Consider the following 17,932-nt stretch of genomic DNA (forward strand, 5'->3'; position numbering starts at 1 on the left):
AGAAACTTTAAAGTCTTCCATTTCAGCAAGGGTGTTAAAATGGAAAAACAAAACCCAGGGAGGGTTTGTGGAGGAAGGTGGCTCAGTATCATTTTAAGGAGAGATAGTGTATTCTGTCCCAGCCAGGAACTACATCTGGCATGTTAGCCACAAGTGTTTCATTGTATGGATAGCTCTTTGATGTGCCATAGGGCCTTAAGAGGTGGGATATCAAGACACCCAGTGATGTCTTTGCAGCTCTGTTCTGAAATGAAAAAGCACAGAAACACTGGCATATAAAGTGAGAGATTTATTATAGATAGAATATACTGGAAGAAAAATGTGATACGGCTCTTAAGAAAAAGTTATGTTATAAAGAAAACATTATCTCTGATGTAGAAGTCATAGTGTATTCAATCAACAGAAAAGTGGCTTGTCTAAAAAGAAAGGAGGAAGTTCCACATATATATATGTGTATATATATATATATATATATATACACACCAGATGTAATTAAACTCCAAAATAAAAAAACTCCAAAACAGTAGAACTGCAGTTATATAGGTGAAAGTATTTTAAATGTAGGAAAATACATCTGCTATTATCATGAATCAGTATTTGCATGAGAGATATGAACCTTCATAATTTTACACATTTTTTACTCAACCATTAATAGATTCTTCCCAGCTGTTTGTCACCAGATTTCCCACCTCTTCCTCTAAAGTACAGGAGTATTGCCCATTGTGGAAAGCCAAACAATGCCTAAGAATGCCCAGGAGCCTGACCTAATATTACAGGGAGTTTATCCTTCTGCTTGCCTGATAATATCCACACTTCTGCAGCTTTGACATGCAAGCATTTTGCAGATGTCAGTATCCTTGTCCCTAATGTACATGTTGGGAGACAGAAGCAGAGTAAAGGAAGTATCTCACCAGAATATCCCAAGAACAGAGCTGCGACTTGAGAAGAGTTAAAATCAATATTTCATATCTCCTGGACCTTATAAGATCCTCTTTTGAAGTTATCTCTAAAACACATCTCCCTACTGTTTTCTTTGAAGTTTGTGAGCCTTAGCTGACCCTTCATAGAAGTGTAAAGCATTAAGGAATGATTGTGGGAGCACTGTGTTTTACACTCCGTCAGAAATTAGATGAGACTAATGACTGCAGATTGTCTTGCCCAGAGCAGGAGTCTCTGGAACACCAGCAGCGTATTTTCAACATGGAAAGATAGGAATTTGCTGTGCAACATCTGCTGCTGCCTGTTGACATCAGTTCTGCAGTGTATCTCCCATGCAGTTGGCCAAAAAATCTATCCCTAGGTGATGTCTACAGGGGGTAGTAACATTTTTTTGTTTTGTTTTTCTGAACTCTGGGTATCTGGAAAGCAGAATTACTATGAACGGTTGTACTGGGTGTGAGAGGAAGAGGGGGGAGGACTCTGCAGATCTTGTTTTGCACAGATCTGGCAGCATCATACTGTCATGGGAGCAGCCACAAACATGTTCCAAAGCAAACCATCTCTCTGAGCCACTGAGCTCACAGCAGAGTTTGATTAACCCTAGACCCTGTTTCTCCTAAGAAAAGACGCATGAAGAGGGAATGATCTGCATCATGAAAGCCTTGGGGAAGCTGTTGGGGGAGAGGAGATCTTGGCTGACACTTTCGCTGTACTGGAAAGGCTGGAGAAAGGGTGTGACCCCCAGTCATGTGCTTCAACTGCTCTCTGGAAACTGGTGCCAAGAAGAGCTCATGATGCTGTCTCAGGAAAAGGAATAAATGCTGTTTGGGCATAGGCTGCCCGTGCCTTTTCTACCCCAAGGGAAAGCTGCATCTCTGGGAACTGCTGGCCCATGCCCATGGTCAGCTTGTGGCAGTGCGTGGGTAAGGCAAAGAGGACAAGATGACCAGTGTTTGGTCTGCATTTCCTCCCCTGCTTTAAACACATTCTGGAATCCTGGCTGTCCTCTCTTGACTTCACTGCAGGTCCAGGATAACTCAGCCTACTCAGCTGTTTCCCTGCTATCCCTGTCTGGCCTGGAGCAGGACAGTCGACGAGAGCAGTGGTGAGAAGATAAGTTTTTCCACGGAGGTGGAAGAAGATTTGTGTATCAGTCAGGCTCTCTGGCAGTCAGCCCTGCACTTTGATCTTGACTATTAAACTCTGCAGCACTGCTGATGGTTCTCGCAGAGTCTCAGCCAGAGCCTCCCATTAACTGACCCTTGCAAGCCCTGGCAAAGAGACACTTCAAAGCAAACCTGTGAACCTGTGTAATTAAACAGCTTGGCCATCATGTCCTCCTCACAGGGTGTCTGGTTTGCCCTGAAACTTGTAACTGTGGGAGATTTACCACTGGAAATTTTTCTTAGCCTTTTGCTGAAGCTGTTTGGAAAAGGGGGAACACACACAGGAGGTGAAGGAAGTGAGTGAGTGAATTAAGTCTTAGATGTTTTCAACACAGAGAATGTGTAATTTTAGGAGTGCTTATATGGTAGGGTTGGTTTTGAACTAAGAACTTTCTGCAACGGGACAGGCTTAAAAGCAGTACTCTGGAAAGAGAACATCTTGCCCTAAAAATCTTGCCTCTCCTATGTTGTGAGCTTTGCAGAAATGGCTGGATGATTGCACCGAGTAGGGAACCTGAATTCAGGCACCCACATAGAGGTGTTTCCAGGACTTTTAGAGAGCCTGCACTCATTCTGAGGACATGTAAATGAACCCTGTAAAGTTGTTCAGTTGCAGGAGTAGAAAAGCTCTTACGGCTCAGTTGACCACATTGACTTGGCCTCCACTGACTTCAGCAGAAGCTCTTTATTTGTGCTTCGTAAAATAGAATCACAGAATCATAGAATACTCTTAGTTGCAAGGCACCCACAGGGATCATGAACTCCAACTCTCAAGTGAATGGCCCATACAGGGATCAACCCCACGACCCTGTTGTTATTAGCACCATGCTCTAACCAATGGAGCTCTATTCCTCCTCAATGAGGGCTGTTTTTTTGACAGGAACCACCTTTTTGTGTCCTTGCAACACCTATTACAGAAGGAGCTTTTGTCCTTACTGAGATTTCTGACTGCTGCTGTCATGTTATCACCACAAAAAGAAGAGAGGTAATGTTTTATGAGAGAGTGTCTTCTCAGGGAAAGCTGTTATTGAAGCATGAATTAAGAAGTCTCCAAAAGACCTTTTTTTGTGCACATGTCACATTAGCATGCACACAATAAAGACCAGTTAGGGAACCATAACGTCCTTGGCTCAGACTATCAATTGTGTCTTTACAGTTGTATTATAAAAGTGCCTATAGATGAAAACCTGAATAAATCTTCCTCTAGTGGATATAGTTCCTCTCCTGAAAAGCTTGAAACAAATTAGAGAGTACTGATAAGGATGGGAATTAACTTGTAAGAGATTCTCCAGAACAGTGTTTTGCCCAAGATACCCTGACAATTGAAAAAAAGTCAAATTAGGTTTTCATGATCTCCAGCAGTCTCTGTCTGCTGTGTTTTATCCAGTTTGATCCATTCTCTTCAAGTCCTTGTAACATTATTTATATGAACCATTCTTCATCTCTCTTTTTTTAAATCTTTTATCAAGCAATGCTTCATCAGGCAGGAGTTAAAATCTGTCTTGCGTCTCACTTTGCATCCTCATGAAGTACATTAAAATCCAGCAACTTTGGGCAGCAACAACTTTTCAGGGGGTCACAGGAGGTCACAGCAAGAGGAGTTCTTGTGAAGTTCCCCATAGCTTTCAGCTATGGAGTTTCATTGTCCTTAAGATATATCTGAAAACTATGTGAAGGATCAGTTTTTGTAAATAAGGCTAAAATCACCATACAATTACACTGTAATAAACTAAGTAACTGCCACTTCTAAGTTAGGCTACAATTGTTACTATTATTCTTATTACGGTTTTAAACCAAACATTTTAACCTCTAACCTTTTTATATTATGAAAACCCTTATCTACAGCATCATTTCAGGGACTGTTGGTGATGTACAATGTTCCCATCTCTTGTACTCTTGCATGGGAAAAGATTTCCTAGATATCAGTTATACTAAATCTTAAGTCAGAAGGATCATGACATTGAAAAGGCAAAGCCTGAAAAGGCATATCTCATAAATACATCTGATGTAAAATACAGAGATTCCTGTCTTTTCTCTGCAGGAAGCCCTACCTCATTACATTGCTTTATATATAATTTCTTTTTCATTTATTTTGCAGGCCTGATATTTTCTATTGTGGGCAATGAAATTTAACATCTCTTTCAGACTGTAGTCTAAACATTTACTAAGCCAAATGCCCCAGATGAAAATTGTCTGTGCTATTTTGCTGCCACACATTTTATCTCCCAGTCTGTGCGTGTTCATGTGGATCCTTCACACATATCTCTCCCTGACAACTTGGCTACAATTCTTTGGAAGATACTTAGGAAGTGAATGGATCTTGTATAAAGAATGAGAAAGAGGGAAAAAACAGGTCTTGACTAGACAGGCAAGCTAACGATGTCTTCTTTTCCAGGGAGGGGGACACAGGGTGGTCCAGAATGCTGCCGGCACCTCTGGACTTCCAAGGCTGAATTTTAATCCTGTTTCAGTGGGTTACAGGGCATGTCACAAGAGCTGAACTTTAGTTTTCTTACATGGGAAAAGGTCTTTTTAAAATGAGATTATAATAGTCCTTGAGTTTCCATGAACTCTGAACAAATTTCTCCCAGATGGTGGTGAACTGAGGGCCTACCACACATGACTTCCTCAGACATAGAACACCAGCGTGCAATCCAGAGCAATGCTTAACTTTTGACTGCTTGTAGCAAGCACCAAGGTCAATGAGATCTTTAGAAAACCTTCTTCTGTATTCCCAAGCAGTTTCTTGAATATTAGACTAGCAGATGAGATTTGTTCATCAGTGAGCCCCTAGATCCATGCAGGACCATCGTGGTTATGCAGCTGACGTGTCTTTCAGGGCCTTGCGTGGCAGGCGTGGTGGGGCTGACCATGCCTCGGTACTGCCTCTTTGGAGACACTGTGAACACGGCCTCACGGATGGAGTCCACGGGCCTGCGTGAGTATTGGGACAGTTAAAGAAAGGGGAAAGTCAAATGACAGAATTCAAGGCAGCCTAAAGGAGAGGACACCAGCTTTGCCATTGTAGGTCAGCCTTTAGGACCCTGCCTTCCAGCTGCAGTCCTCTGACTCGAATCCCATCAACCAAAATCAACATGAATCTTGCCCTACTTTTCTCCAATATGGTTTGGATTTTACTTTCAGTCAGTGCTCAGAACCCTTAATTCAGAGCTGTTCTTGCACAGTAAAATGATGCATTTACCTTTCATGATCAGTAGAAAGCAAGGGTTGAAGCACATGTGGGCACTGCTTCCATCATACCCTTGCTCATACAAAGTCCCACTGAGGCTGGGGACAGCAGGAGCACTGCAGGTACAAGAGAACTGTCACACATTAATAGAAATGCATATAGATAAATAGGAAAATTGTAGGTTAGTCTCTCAGGAAATGTAGCTCATAGCTCTGTGATCTTCCTCTACATATTCAAACTGATGTTCTTCTTTCTTATTATTATGGGAAAAAAAAATAATCAGCTCACCCCCATCTTTCAAAGAGGAAGGGAATGTGATTGATAAAATTGAAATAAAAGCTCAAAAATAAAAAACAACAAAGAAATCTATTTTTGAGGGAAAGGTTTTAGAAATATTTCTTGGCTCGTTCACACCAGCAGATAACAAATTTCAGTGAGTTTCAGCAATGACTGTAAAAAATATGGGGGAGAAGGGAATTCAATAAAGCTCTCCACCTTTGCCCTTTTTGTTCATGCACTAAATGGCAGCTCTGGGTGGCATCAATTACTAAAAATCTAGACAGATCTAGAAGCATAGCCATATTTTCTTTATGTTCCCTTGCAAACTCCATCTCTCTGCTCTTCATCCCAGCTTCCAAATTATGCTGGGTGTCTGAAGCAGGACAGTAGGTTATTTTTCATTTCTTTCTAAATCCCTAGTTATACTGTGGCAATAGATAAAACAGCAAGCCAGCTGACAATGTTACTGGAAAACCACTTACCATCTTTATTGAGAGCTGGACTTCTACACTTAGTGTGTTTGGTATCCTTCTCCAGGAAGCCCCCAGAGTAGATCTCCTCTCCCCCTGTGCTCTTTACAGCCCTGGCTGGAAGAACCCTTCAGTCAGCATTGAACTGTACATAGAGGAGCACCACACAGCTTCACCAGCCACACATCTGGATTGGAGCACTCCTGCTTTGGAGCACTTCTCCTTGTCAGGATGAAGCAGTGGGGAATTCACAGCATGTGTGCAGTACAATGATCCAACTGCTTTGCCTTCTGTTCCCAGCTTACAGAATTCATGTCAGCCAAAGTACAGTGGATACGCTTCGGACTCTGAATGAAGGCTATGAAATCATACCCAGGGGAAAAACAGAGCTGAAGGTAAGAAGACCAGGGCTGTGTGTAGCACTTCACAGGGGAGTCTTTTTGCTTAAGGAATTTTCATATTATGATATTTTTTGGCCTTCATACACCAACCTTTAGCTGAATCCTTCCAAAATTGTTCCTCTCAGTTGTTTTCGTACATGAGGTGGTTATTGAAGGACTGTGAGATTGAGCAATCAGCTGTATGTGCTGGATATAAGTATTTATATAGTAGTCTATTTAGCCCACCCTTGACAGAAACTGCTATTTTTAGTGTCCAAATGAGACAGTACAAAATAATTCAAACATCATTTCTACCCTTACATAATCAATAGACAGAAGTAGGAACATTGCTTGCCTTAAATACCTAGAATAAAAGATCTGAATATGGCCTCAGGTCCCATCTTGCATGACAAGGGGAATCATCCAAGTTCATATGTCTCCAAGTGGAGATCTGGGATAATTATTCCAGGTTTAGTCAATGGAAAGAAACCTTTACATAGTTAGTGGGGATAAATTGGCCCTTTAGGAAATTATTAACCTGAAGTGCTTTCAGGGTCTAGTTTATGTGAAGATGAATGTCTGTTTTCCACCCCTTCTTCAGTCAAGAGTGATTGACTCTCATATAGATGCCTACAGTTCATCAGATGCATCACACCATAAAAGCTAAATCATCAGTGGTGGGAGAAGAAGTTATTATTCTGATACTAACTTCAGAATGAGTTGTAAAATCTCTTAATTAATAATGCTAGTGCTGCCAAATAAGATGATTAGTGATCCTGTAGTTTCCAACTTCTGTCCAGCTGTGTAGTTTCAATGACCCAGATCAATGAGGGTAATTTGTAAATGACAGTTGGATCAAGGATAATGAACATCCTCTTTCACGAAAATGAAATTCAAATAATCCCTGAGCTATTCTGAAGGATAGCCCAAGGCTTCCAGACATGGTGTGTCTCCGGATATGTATGAAACCAGAGAAACCTAGTGAGGAAATTACATGTTGAGGAGAGGGCAGTCAGAAAACTGCTTCTTATTTGAATTTTTGGGTTTTTTTAGGGTAAAGGAGTAGAAGAAACATATTGGCTGGTTGGGAAAAAAGGCTTTCTGAAGCCCTTACCTAAACCTCCTGAAATAAAGCCAGGGTAAGTGTGACTTCATCATTGTTCAAGACATTCATTAAAAGGTCTTTTTTGGAGCTCACAGGCTGAATATCCATCTTTCCATGTTATCTGTTTCCAAAGCCAACATCATTTTCCTTAGGTGACTTGCATGTTCTGGCATGGTACTGGGACTCAGAAGTGTTGTGGTTTCTTCAACACCTCTCCTTATTCGCAGTTCCCAAGAAGTGACATGGAAACTTGCTGCTTCTCCCCTATACTCCCTTGGAGACTGAACACCGGGGAGTTCCTCCCTGAATCTCCTTCCTGCTCTGTGTGCATATAGGAGACGCATGGATAGGGACACTTTCGGGTCTCTGGTGTCATCAGTCTATGAGAGACACTCAGATTTTTCTCCCCATCCATCAGATTCCTGCAGGAAACACCAACCTCATTCAACATATAAACACATTTTTTCCCTTTCATTCTAATAGAAGAATAAGAAGACTTTGTGTTACAAATTTATGGCACTGTTAGGTAATTGAAGACTTAGTGGTGTTACCACATATGGTGGTGGTGAGCAAAGATTGAGCACTCAAAATTCATTAAGTCATTTTCTAGCTTTGAAATGCCTGACTCTGCAAACAGAGTACTCCCTGTTCAGCTGTAACCTGCTGTATGCCTGGAAAGGATGTTGTGGTCAGGCCATAAAACCCAGGAGTTGGATTTGTTTGACAAGAACAGTGTGATCACCCACATTAAAAGCAGTCAGCCCTGACTCCCTTTATTGACAATAAAGAGAAATACTTGCTAAGGGGTCTGGTTCGATTGGCCCTCGCAAGATGCCTGTTTTGTTGAGGTGTCCTACAGTGACTACCTCAGAGATCAATGTCTGGCAGCAAACAAGGTCTGTTTTAATGTAGTTCTGACTTCTGATCAATCTTGTTCTATGTATGGCCTCATTCCCTCTTAGTAAAGAAGGACCTTTTTTTACCTCCTTCTGCAGAGAGTGGTCAACTACCTGGGCAGTAGCATACAGAGCAGTCCTTTTGCTGAGAAACATCCCAGAGCTTTTTTGGAGTAGGGTGGAACTTACAGTGTATTGGGACATAACTTTAAAGTTATTTGGGTGTCAATCGGGGTGGAAAATAGAAGTTTATTGGAAGATAATTTTGAGAGATGATATTTTTTAGGCTTGAAGGTATTTTATCTACTACTTGATGGAAATGAGCTATTGAGTGATGTGTGTTGATATCAAAGATGCATTATTATTCACAGGAAATACGAAACTTGGAGGAATTTTGCTATCTTATCAAGGTGGGCTAGCTTACCGTGCAACTGAGGAAGTACTTAGAGTTCTACTCTACTTTGAGAGTAGATGCTTCTCACTCTGGTTTTACTATCTGAAAGTCATGGTTTAAGCCTCTGTTGACTGTCGAGGTTCTTTCTACCATTCTCAAAGATCCTGTCCTCTGGCCATGTGAACCAAAGTCAGATTTAGAAAGGCTGAGCTGTTTCTAAACAGAGATTGCAAATGGTAGAAAATTAATCAGTCCAAGTAGACAATAAGAGGAGTAAAAAAATTTCCCCATTTCCCCACATACTCAGGATCAGAGGCTCTTGAGCATCCATGTGTAACCTCTGAAGAGTCTACCCATAACACTGTAGAGACAGAGGTGATCTACTCTTATCCCAAAGCCCAGATCTTCACTGTTCCTTTGCAGCACCTCTGTCCCCATAGATCATGCAGTGGTTGAATAATTGTGACAGTATTCAGAGGAAAAAAGTCCTAGGACAAAACCATGTTTGTCCTAGTGAGGGGGCAAAATAAAACTTGTACCCCATAGAAATCAAATGTCAAGTGCCAGAAAGAAGTAACTGGAAGTTCAAGCAAAGCAAATATTTGGATAACTGCCTCATGCATAGATTGTGCTGTTGCCAGATAGGGATCAGACATCATGTCCTGTTTTCTGGCCTTATCTTGATGGTTCAGGTTTTGGCACAAGACCAAGAGGTTGAAAGTTGTTTCTGTCTAGTTGGCTAATATGATGGTTTCAAGTCACTGCCTCATATAATTCCATAGGGATTTCCTCATTTGTAGGCTTTTGAGCTGAAAAAGGAAATACTGTACAAATTCCTCTTCTACTCATTTTTTTTTCATTCTGTCCTGAGGCAACTTATCTTCTCTTCGGTATTTCCTTACCATGAGGTCTATGAGCACTTGTTTTTATCTCGTGCTTTATCTTGTGACTTGGGTGGCCTAAACATCTGCAGGTGGGCAGTCGTGGTGGCCATGCTGAGAGGTATTTCTTGCTAAGTGAAGGTGCTTGGTCTTATGTCCATGTTGCAAACCCTTGCGCCATGGATTTAAGGGTCAGATCCTAGGGATGGAAGTTTTTGAAGTTCCTATTCAAAGGATAAGTCCTTCTTTCTAGGTCAAATCTCAGTTTTACCTGGTTTTCACAGAAGCTTTAGGTTAACTTTGCCTGACATAGAACAAGGCAGGACAGTTCCGTAACCTCTCTAGATATTTCCTTGCTTCAAGGCAGATTTCTACACGTACACCTTGTACTGCCACAGGAAATAGTGGCAGATTGGACATAGAGAAGGTGTAACAAAATTAAAAGACCACAAAACCAAGCTTGCCAAGCAGTCAAGCAGCAGACTACCTGTTTAGAGATTTCAGTCAGATGGGTTTAAAGGAAGGCTGTGAAGTTTCTTTGAGGGTACTCCAGATGAGTAGCTGGGGTGTTTCAGACATGGAAGAAGCAAGTACATAAATGTGTGATATTTGAAGTTGGCATCCTGTTATGCTTTGGGACAGGCAGCACCTTGTCAACTCCGGTGGAGCAGTCACCTTGTTCAAAAAAGCAGAAAAGATATTAGTTTATGCAAAACTAGCAGACACAAGCCTGACCTGGACTAAATCTCAGATGCATTTTGCTAAGCACTGAAAAAAAAATCTAACACTGGGAAAAATTCAATGGCTAATGAAATTTAGAAACAAAACAAAACAAAACAAAACAAACTAAAAAACCAAACCAGACCGAAACAAAAAAAAAACAAAAAACCAAAAAAACCCCAAACAAGCAAAAAAAAATCCAAAAAAAAATGAAAAAAACCAAAACCAAACCAACCCCAAAATAAACAAACAAACAAAAAACCCCACCAAAACCAGTACAAAACTTAGAGCCAGGATGACTCATTTGCCGTTCAAAGGGATGAGTGACATTCTTGCTCTTCTGAATTTCCAACATTTACCATCCTGGTTCAAAAATTCTTTGCTCTGGTAATGAACACATTGTTTGAAAGCATCAGAAGTACTCTATCCCAGCAGGTAGTTTTATTCAAAAACTTTCCCTTTAAATTATTTATGGAAAGTTAAGTGCAGGAAAAAAATTAATACAATTCAGCAAAGAAAGATACAGATTGTTGATCATCTCAAAGGTTTTCAACCATTAACCCAATGCTGAGGTAAAGAACATTTTTAGCATGAACACAGATCCTTTACCTTGTATGAATTCATGCAGTAAACCTTAAGTCCAGAAGGATGTGAGACATCACTGAAAACTGAAGATGAAGCTAGGAATAGGTGAGAGTTTTGGGGCTCTCTCGTCCTCATGTGCATGAGGATCAACCCTGGAGAAATCACTGGGATCCTTGTTTGAAGATAAATGGGTGAGAAACAGTGAAGGATGATCAAAGAACCCATCTCCCAACCCCAAGTGAGAAACACCTTTTTATGAGCCAGGAAAAAGACACCCATTAGGACAACAAGGTTTCTTCTTCCACCCAGTAGAAGGTTCTCATTGCTTTGTCTGTGTCGGAGCACCCTAATAGGATGGATCCATAGAGAGTCTCTAGTGTTGCTGTTGCTGCTGATGTGTCTTTCTGAGGAGAAAAGTGAAAGCATTTCCTCCTGGGCTCCCATTTGAAGTCTGTCAAATGCACTTTTAAATCAGAAATAAAAGAGCTTGTGGACCAAACAGCAGTGAAAAACTCTTGTTGTCCTTCCATAGCTGGAATTATACAACAGCATAGAAATATTTCCTAAATAAACTTTATATAGCATTTAACAAGAGCTATTTGGGGAAATCAAAGCATCCTCTGTCTCATAGGCTTGATCATGCAATGTCAGGACAGCTGCTTTTTGCTTCACACTCAATCCCTTCTTTTCAAATTGTTTCTGACCACCTAACACAACAGCAAAATGAAGACAAAAAACTATTCTGATCATGGCTGTGGCATAATCACAGTGAGAAAGAAGAATTTTTCTCTGAAATCTGATGGAGAATGAGAATGGGAATAAAAGTAGGTGACTCATCTCCTTTTGAACAAGACTGTTTGACTTGCGATGTGATTGCACCAGCTTTTATATTTAAACAAGCTCTTTCTGAGCAAGCTGAAGTTTCTGGGAGAATTGACTGGAATATTACAGAATTGGTGCTAATAGCAAGAAACCCTAAATGCAGTGTTCAGAAAGGAAGAAAAGTCAGAACTTCACAGATTTTTCTCCTGCTGGCTTTGCAAACAAGACAATGGGAAGGAAGGACCTTGGAAAAATAACAGCTGTCTCCAAAAAGAGGTGTTTTGCCCGAGGCTGGGATGGATGATGCAGAACCAGACTCTCTCCAGTTGCTCAGACATTAGTGAGTTTGATTTACACCAGATCATTTTTTTGCTGTCGTGCAGTGGATGAAAATCAACTCATTACCAAAAAGTTATTGATACTTGTGTGAGCAATGTCTGGAGGTGGACCTCAGGCAGTCTAACACCATGCTTGATCCCCAGATACCCTGGTCAGGCCTCCACCTTCTGTGGGCCACAACCTGCTGCCCTATTGTGCAGACACAGGCAGCAACCTCCTCCACTTCCCTGTGGGTCCTGCTGGGTGGACTCAAAGAATAAACCCCTCATGCTCACCCATGTGTGGCTGAATTTTGTTACTGCTTCCATAAAGGTTCTAGACACAAAATTCCTCTTCTTTCTCCAACAGGCAGGATTTAATCTTATTAAAAATTATTTACCTCCACCTGATCTGGTCACCTTGCATGTCTTTTAAGAGTCAGTGCGGAGAAACAGACATTTCTTGTGTTGGTCTTCTTCTGCTTTGGGATAAACTCCTGCTGTGGTCCAGCAGTGCCATCTTCCCTTCACTGGCTCAGAATAGAGACCAAGAAATTTGGCTTAGATGGAGACATCTCTATTGCAGATAAAAAAAATATCAGGGAGCTAAATCTCACCTGAGTTGTAGATTCCCAGAAGAAGTCATTCCTCATTGAACCCATCAGGGTTATATCCTCCTGGTTTCCCTGTCCTTGGGACCCAGCCCTAAAGGCACCATCACTCCTGAGGAGGTTTATAAACAGGGATCAATATTTCTAAAGAGGAGAAAGATGTTCCCAGAGCTGAGGATTTAGATGAGGCTTGGGAGGACAACTTGTCTAGGCATTTCCATTTGTAGAGCAGAATTGGCAAAAGAGCTGAAACTCGGCTTTGATCTCCCTCAGGAAAGGCTGTTAAATTAGTGTTCAGCTTTCAGGGACGACTGGATTTCTCTAGGGACAGCTAAATAGTATTTCCACCAGGAAATGTGCCCACAGCTTAGGGAGCTGAGAGCTTCTGAAAGCACCATCCCTGGAAGACCAAAAGGCACTGAGGCAGGAGTTGAACTAACCAAAGGCAAGATCTTCACTGCTGTTTTGTTCTCTTCTTCCCTTTAATGAATGAGGGAAAGGATCAGTGGAATAATGGAATCATTCTCCCAGGATTCATCTTATCTAATAGATTCCAGAAACAGTCATAATAGAGATATAGTTTGTACTCCTCAATCAACAAAGTCAGTCATCTTGTCCTGGCAGAAGGGTCTAAGAGTGACAACAGCTCTCTGGATGCTTAAAATTTAATTAGCTGACCTCATCCTTTGCAGTAAGTTGAGTGGTACAAGAGGGGAATAAATAAAAGCCAGAACCAGGACCCATATTTATTTTCCTTTTTCTCACCAGAAGACACTTACCTTTCCCTCAGTCTCCATTACAGTCTGTTCTTTATTTCAGATGAAACTGAACTGGTTCTTTCTCTAATGGCCTACCTGTTCACTGCAGGTATAGAGCTCATGGGTTACTCCCGGAAGAAATTGCAGAGTTCAAAAGGAGGAAAGCTGAAAAACTCCTTGGCAAAAGGGCCTAGATCTGAGGTAGTAGCTGTAGGACAGTCCCATGTAGCTCTGCTGTTTAGTGTCTGCTTGTGTGTTATTTGTCTGCACTTTGCTGGTTTTAATGTCTTTTTTTTCCCCCTTTCCTTCTATTTTTTCCCTTTTTTTTATTCCTCTTTTTCTTTCTTTTTTCTTTTTAATATGTGTTGTTATTTCAACATGTCTCATTCCAAAGGTGCTTGGAACAGCAGCAAAGCTGTTTGCAGACAGTAGTAGCCTTGTTGGGTGTTTTCCTAGTGAATTTATGACCTAGTATCATGTTAATTCCTGAAAGACATACAGTATTACTGTGTTTAGCTGCAGTGTACCATCAGTCCAGTCTATGTTAATGTTCACTGTGCCAGGAAGAGCCCAGTACATGGCAAGCACAGCGATAAAACTGGAGTTCGAGCCTGGAAAAATCCAAATTGCCTATTGTTGCTTTTGTGTAATGCATATCTCCTGCCTAGTGTAATTCCATACCTCATGACAGAAAGAGGATGCAGCTTTGATATTCATCATTATTGTAGCTATGGGTACACAAGATAATGGATTTATGGTTTTGGTGGAATTTGGAAGTCACATGGAATATGACAGCGTGACCTGATCAAGTAGGTGTTATCAGAGCAAGGCTGGCACAGAAGCATGCACAGCCACACGTGCACATGTGGTGTCCCCGGAAAATGATGTATGAATGGGTTTTTTTCAATAATATCTCTGAAAACAGCAGTAATTCTTCTGCTCAATTCCTCTGGACTAATGTGTATTTCATTTCCACTTCCCTAAAAAAGGAGGGGTGGATGAAAGCCCAGAGTGCCTAGGTATAGGCTGGTTACAAACCCCTAAGACACACCATATCAGGCTGGTAGATTACTATGAAGACTAAAGCTCCCTCCAATTTTCTTACAAGGATAAAATCCAGCAGGCAACTTTTGGCTGTGTTCCTCTTTCCCAAACACATATTTTAAAGATTCAGGGTGTGTTACCAGGCTGGTTTATCTCCCTGAAGAGATATTTAGATTTTTGTCTGAAGTTTTCCCTATCGAGGACCTAAAGGCAGAAAATCTTCATTAAAAAAATAAAATAAAATATTTTAAATATGAGACACAATCTGCAGAGACCTGCATAAGCACTACCATATGTGAACACCTGCTGCTAAATACAAGCTCTGAGGCACAGAAGACCACCCTGCTGATTTACACCTAAGAGTACCAGCTAATCCTCCAAGGCCAGAGACGAAGAGGATCTCACACTTTGGTTAGCCCTGCTTGACAAAACCTGCACATATATCAGTATTTAGTACATATATCACCCACAGACATAGACTTTGACACTGAAGCAAGGCTGATCAGCAGTATATTATGGAGAACAGAAGGTCCTTATTAGCCAACTTGGCTTAATCTGTGGGAAATAGCAGGAAAATCCATAAGACATTCACACCTGAATCTTTCCAATGGTCCTAGTTCAATCCCTCTTGTGTTCAGGAAGCTTTCAATGGAGGCAATTAAGTCCTCAACAGCCACTTATTCCCACATGCCTGCTTGGTGATTTAGTGATGTTTCCAGCTAATCTATTTTAGATGCTTCTGATGAAAGGGACTATACTGCCAATAACCTTGTTTTTCCTTGATAGCAATAAAGGAACACAAGGATCTCAGATGTCATCATCTATAGTCCATTCCCCAATTTATGGTCCTATTAGTCTTGAGCCTAAACTGCTAACAGTCCCACAGGGTTCTTGCTGCAGTATGATAGGGATCCCCATCTTGGAGGAATTATGTATTTTGGAGTATTCATTTGGCCTGGAGTCTAGAGGAAGGTCAAGACTCTGCTTCTCATGCTCAGGAGTCAATCCTTTAACCTTGAAAGAGTGGCTGTGGACTCTGCTGTCCTTGGTGGATTCTTGATTTCAAAGAGGAGTGATGGTTCTGGCTGGATCTTGATAAAAACACTCAGCAAAGCGCGAGGAACGCCAGAGTGCACCCCCAGTTACATGAAGATAAACCTCATGGCTGTATCACTAGTGACAATTATCCTTTGTCCTGTGGTAGGACCTGGACCTTCTAACCCACTCATGCAAGTGGGATTCAGCCCAGAGCACCATGTCTGTCAGAGACACTTGTGTAAGGCTGGTAGATAAAACAACAGCTGGAGACCATGTAGGATAAACCATGGCATTGAATGCTGCTGGGCAATATCCTCAGGCAGATGAATCCTCCCCACAGCATCTTAAAATGCTTCTGATATGGAGGAAGGGATTTCTCTCTTTAATTTCAAAACACGAGAGAGAACTATACCACAAGAGTGGTCAGTGACTCCCTAGGATCCGTGGGTTGGTCTCAGTTTGTAGGTGAGACTTAGACCCCACGCAAGTCAGTCAGAATTCATTGTGGAGTTCTCAGGGGTGAGATTTCACCCTGGCGTGATTGGGAGTGGCTGTATTTATGGAGGGACCCATTGCAGGTGAATCTTAGTACAATCTGTACTGCTCTCTGCTGACCTTTAGATAGATAAGCATAGAGGTGGTGTATCCTGCGCTAGCCTGGGATTGCCCAAAAGTACTGAGGTTCAATTTTTCAAGTTATTTTCTCTTTTTTTTTCTCCTGTTCCTCAAGGATTTGGCTCTCCTTGTATTCCAACTCTTCCTCCTGTGAACTCAGCTTAGTGACAGGAGATCCCTTGAGATTCTTTCTTGTCCAGGAAATACAGTAAATATCCAAATAATTGCAGCTTGCTTGCCAAACCATAGGCTAACAAGGTGCAGTTGACCAGCAGATAAGATCAAACAATCATAGAATAGCTTGGGTTGGAAGGGATCTTTCAAGGTCATTCTGTCCAGCCTCTCTTGCAATGAGCAGATACATGTTTCACTAGGCCAGGTCGCTCAGTCCCATCCTCCCTGGCCTTGAATGCTCCCAAGCATGAGGCATCCACAGCTTTTCTGGGCAACCTGTACTGGTGCCTCACCATCCTCATCACAAAAAATTTCTTCCTTATGTCTAGTCTAAATCTATCCTCTTTGAGTTTAAAAACATTACCCTTTGTTTTATTTCTACAGAATACCTGCTTCATGTAGTCAGATTTTAACAAGTATTTCTATTCTAAAGTAATTGCATGTTAATTGCACACAGTGGTGGTGTGTACAGTTTAAACATAGATTTATGTATATACACAACTATTTCTTACCTATTTCTTTCTAATCTCTATATAATAGCAATTAGTAGGGATTAGTATTTTGTTCTTTTTAGTTTACAACAGCTGGAATGATATTTTCTTCTATTATACACAGTAAATCTTATTCCATATGATGCTTTATGTATGACAGAGCAGCTGCAGATTTGAGACCTTCCTAAAGCCCTGCCATTTGCTGGGCTTCTAACCTCTTACAAATCCTTAATGTTTGTTTTGTCTCTGAGAACCCCATTATATGATAATAAATTTGCACTCACCAACAGATGGTGGCTCAGAACCTGGGCTTTGTGAACACTTGAAGTATTGTAGCAAAAGATCCACTTCAACTCCACCATTTAACATTTCTGCTTTGGCTGACACAAAATGATGCTAAATGAAAAGTGGCTCCGGCCCCTCTGTAATTTGCCAGCAAAGAGAGGGGCAAAGCAAGATGTGTTCCAACCCAAGACTGTGAGTTTCAAGGTCTTTAGGGTCCCTTCGTGGTCACCAGCAACTGATGCCTTTTCCTGGTCTTAAAATCAAGAGTCATACATGGTTTGAAGGGGAAAAGGGATTTTACCTTGGTATTTATTTTAAGGATCCTTAGGTGCACACGTCCAGGTCATATGCATTGAGATGCACCCTGTTGAGTATATGCCCCAAAAGATCAGGTATAACATTATAGGTCTTACTAATTAGCATACGTATCAAAGATTCCCCAATGAGAGGCTCAAGTGAGCCCCCCCTCCCCAAGGAGCCTTCCCCTGGATGGTTCTATCTTAGTTTACAAATGTGTTCTGGAGAGGACCTTGGGGTCTAGGGCACACTGATCCCTAACTATGAAGCTTCTAAAATATTTAGTCTCCTAGCTTGACAAAATCAAGTCCAAGAATGTAGGCAAAAAGCACTAAGAATACAGAAGTTGTAAAAAAATATAACAGGGGTATAAAAGAAAAGGCAAAAAATCTTCATGGCATCAATTCCTTGGTGAGGAGAGTTGCTAACTTCTCTTCTCTTCTCTTCTCTTCTCTTCTCTTCTCTTCTCTTCTCT

The 17,932-nt window shown here is 41.3% G+C and overlaps 1 protein-coding gene across 4 annotated transcripts in view; it reads left to right on the forward strand.

Annotated features, from left to right (window-relative positions):
* The window catches only part of GUCY2F (guanylate cyclase 2F, retinal), a 42,406-nt gene that overhangs the window by 21,499 nt on the left and 2,975 nt on the right, over nucleotides 1-17,932 (forward strand). The window contains exons 16-19 of one of the 4 annotated variants that reach the window (XM_042024227.1): nucleotides 4,945-5,043; nucleotides 6,345-6,439; nucleotides 7,478-7,563; nucleotides 13,623-13,714. In XM_042024227.1, the coding sequence (XP_041880161.1) occupies nucleotides 4,945-5,043; nucleotides 6,345-6,439; nucleotides 7,478-7,563; nucleotides 13,623-13,707 (365 nt within the window). In that variant the 3' untranslated portion in view covers nucleotides 13,708-13,714. Of the gene's footprint in view, nucleotides 1-2,985; nucleotides 4,925-4,944; nucleotides 5,044-6,344; nucleotides 6,440-7,477; nucleotides 7,564-13,622; nucleotides 13,715-17,932 lie in introns of those variants that run through there. The other 3 variants (XM_042024226.1, XM_042024228.1, XM_042024229.1) reach the window with 3 other exon arrangements.

Source organism: Corvus kubaryi, unplaced genomic scaffold (assembly GCF_017639235.1).
Source record: "Corvus kubaryi isolate FWS band 111438036 unplaced genomic scaffold, C.kubaryi_AGA036_p1.0 37260, whole genome shotgun sequence".
NCBI classification, from domain to species: Eukaryota; Metazoa; Chordata; class Aves; order Passeriformes; family Corvidae; genus Corvus; species Corvus kubaryi.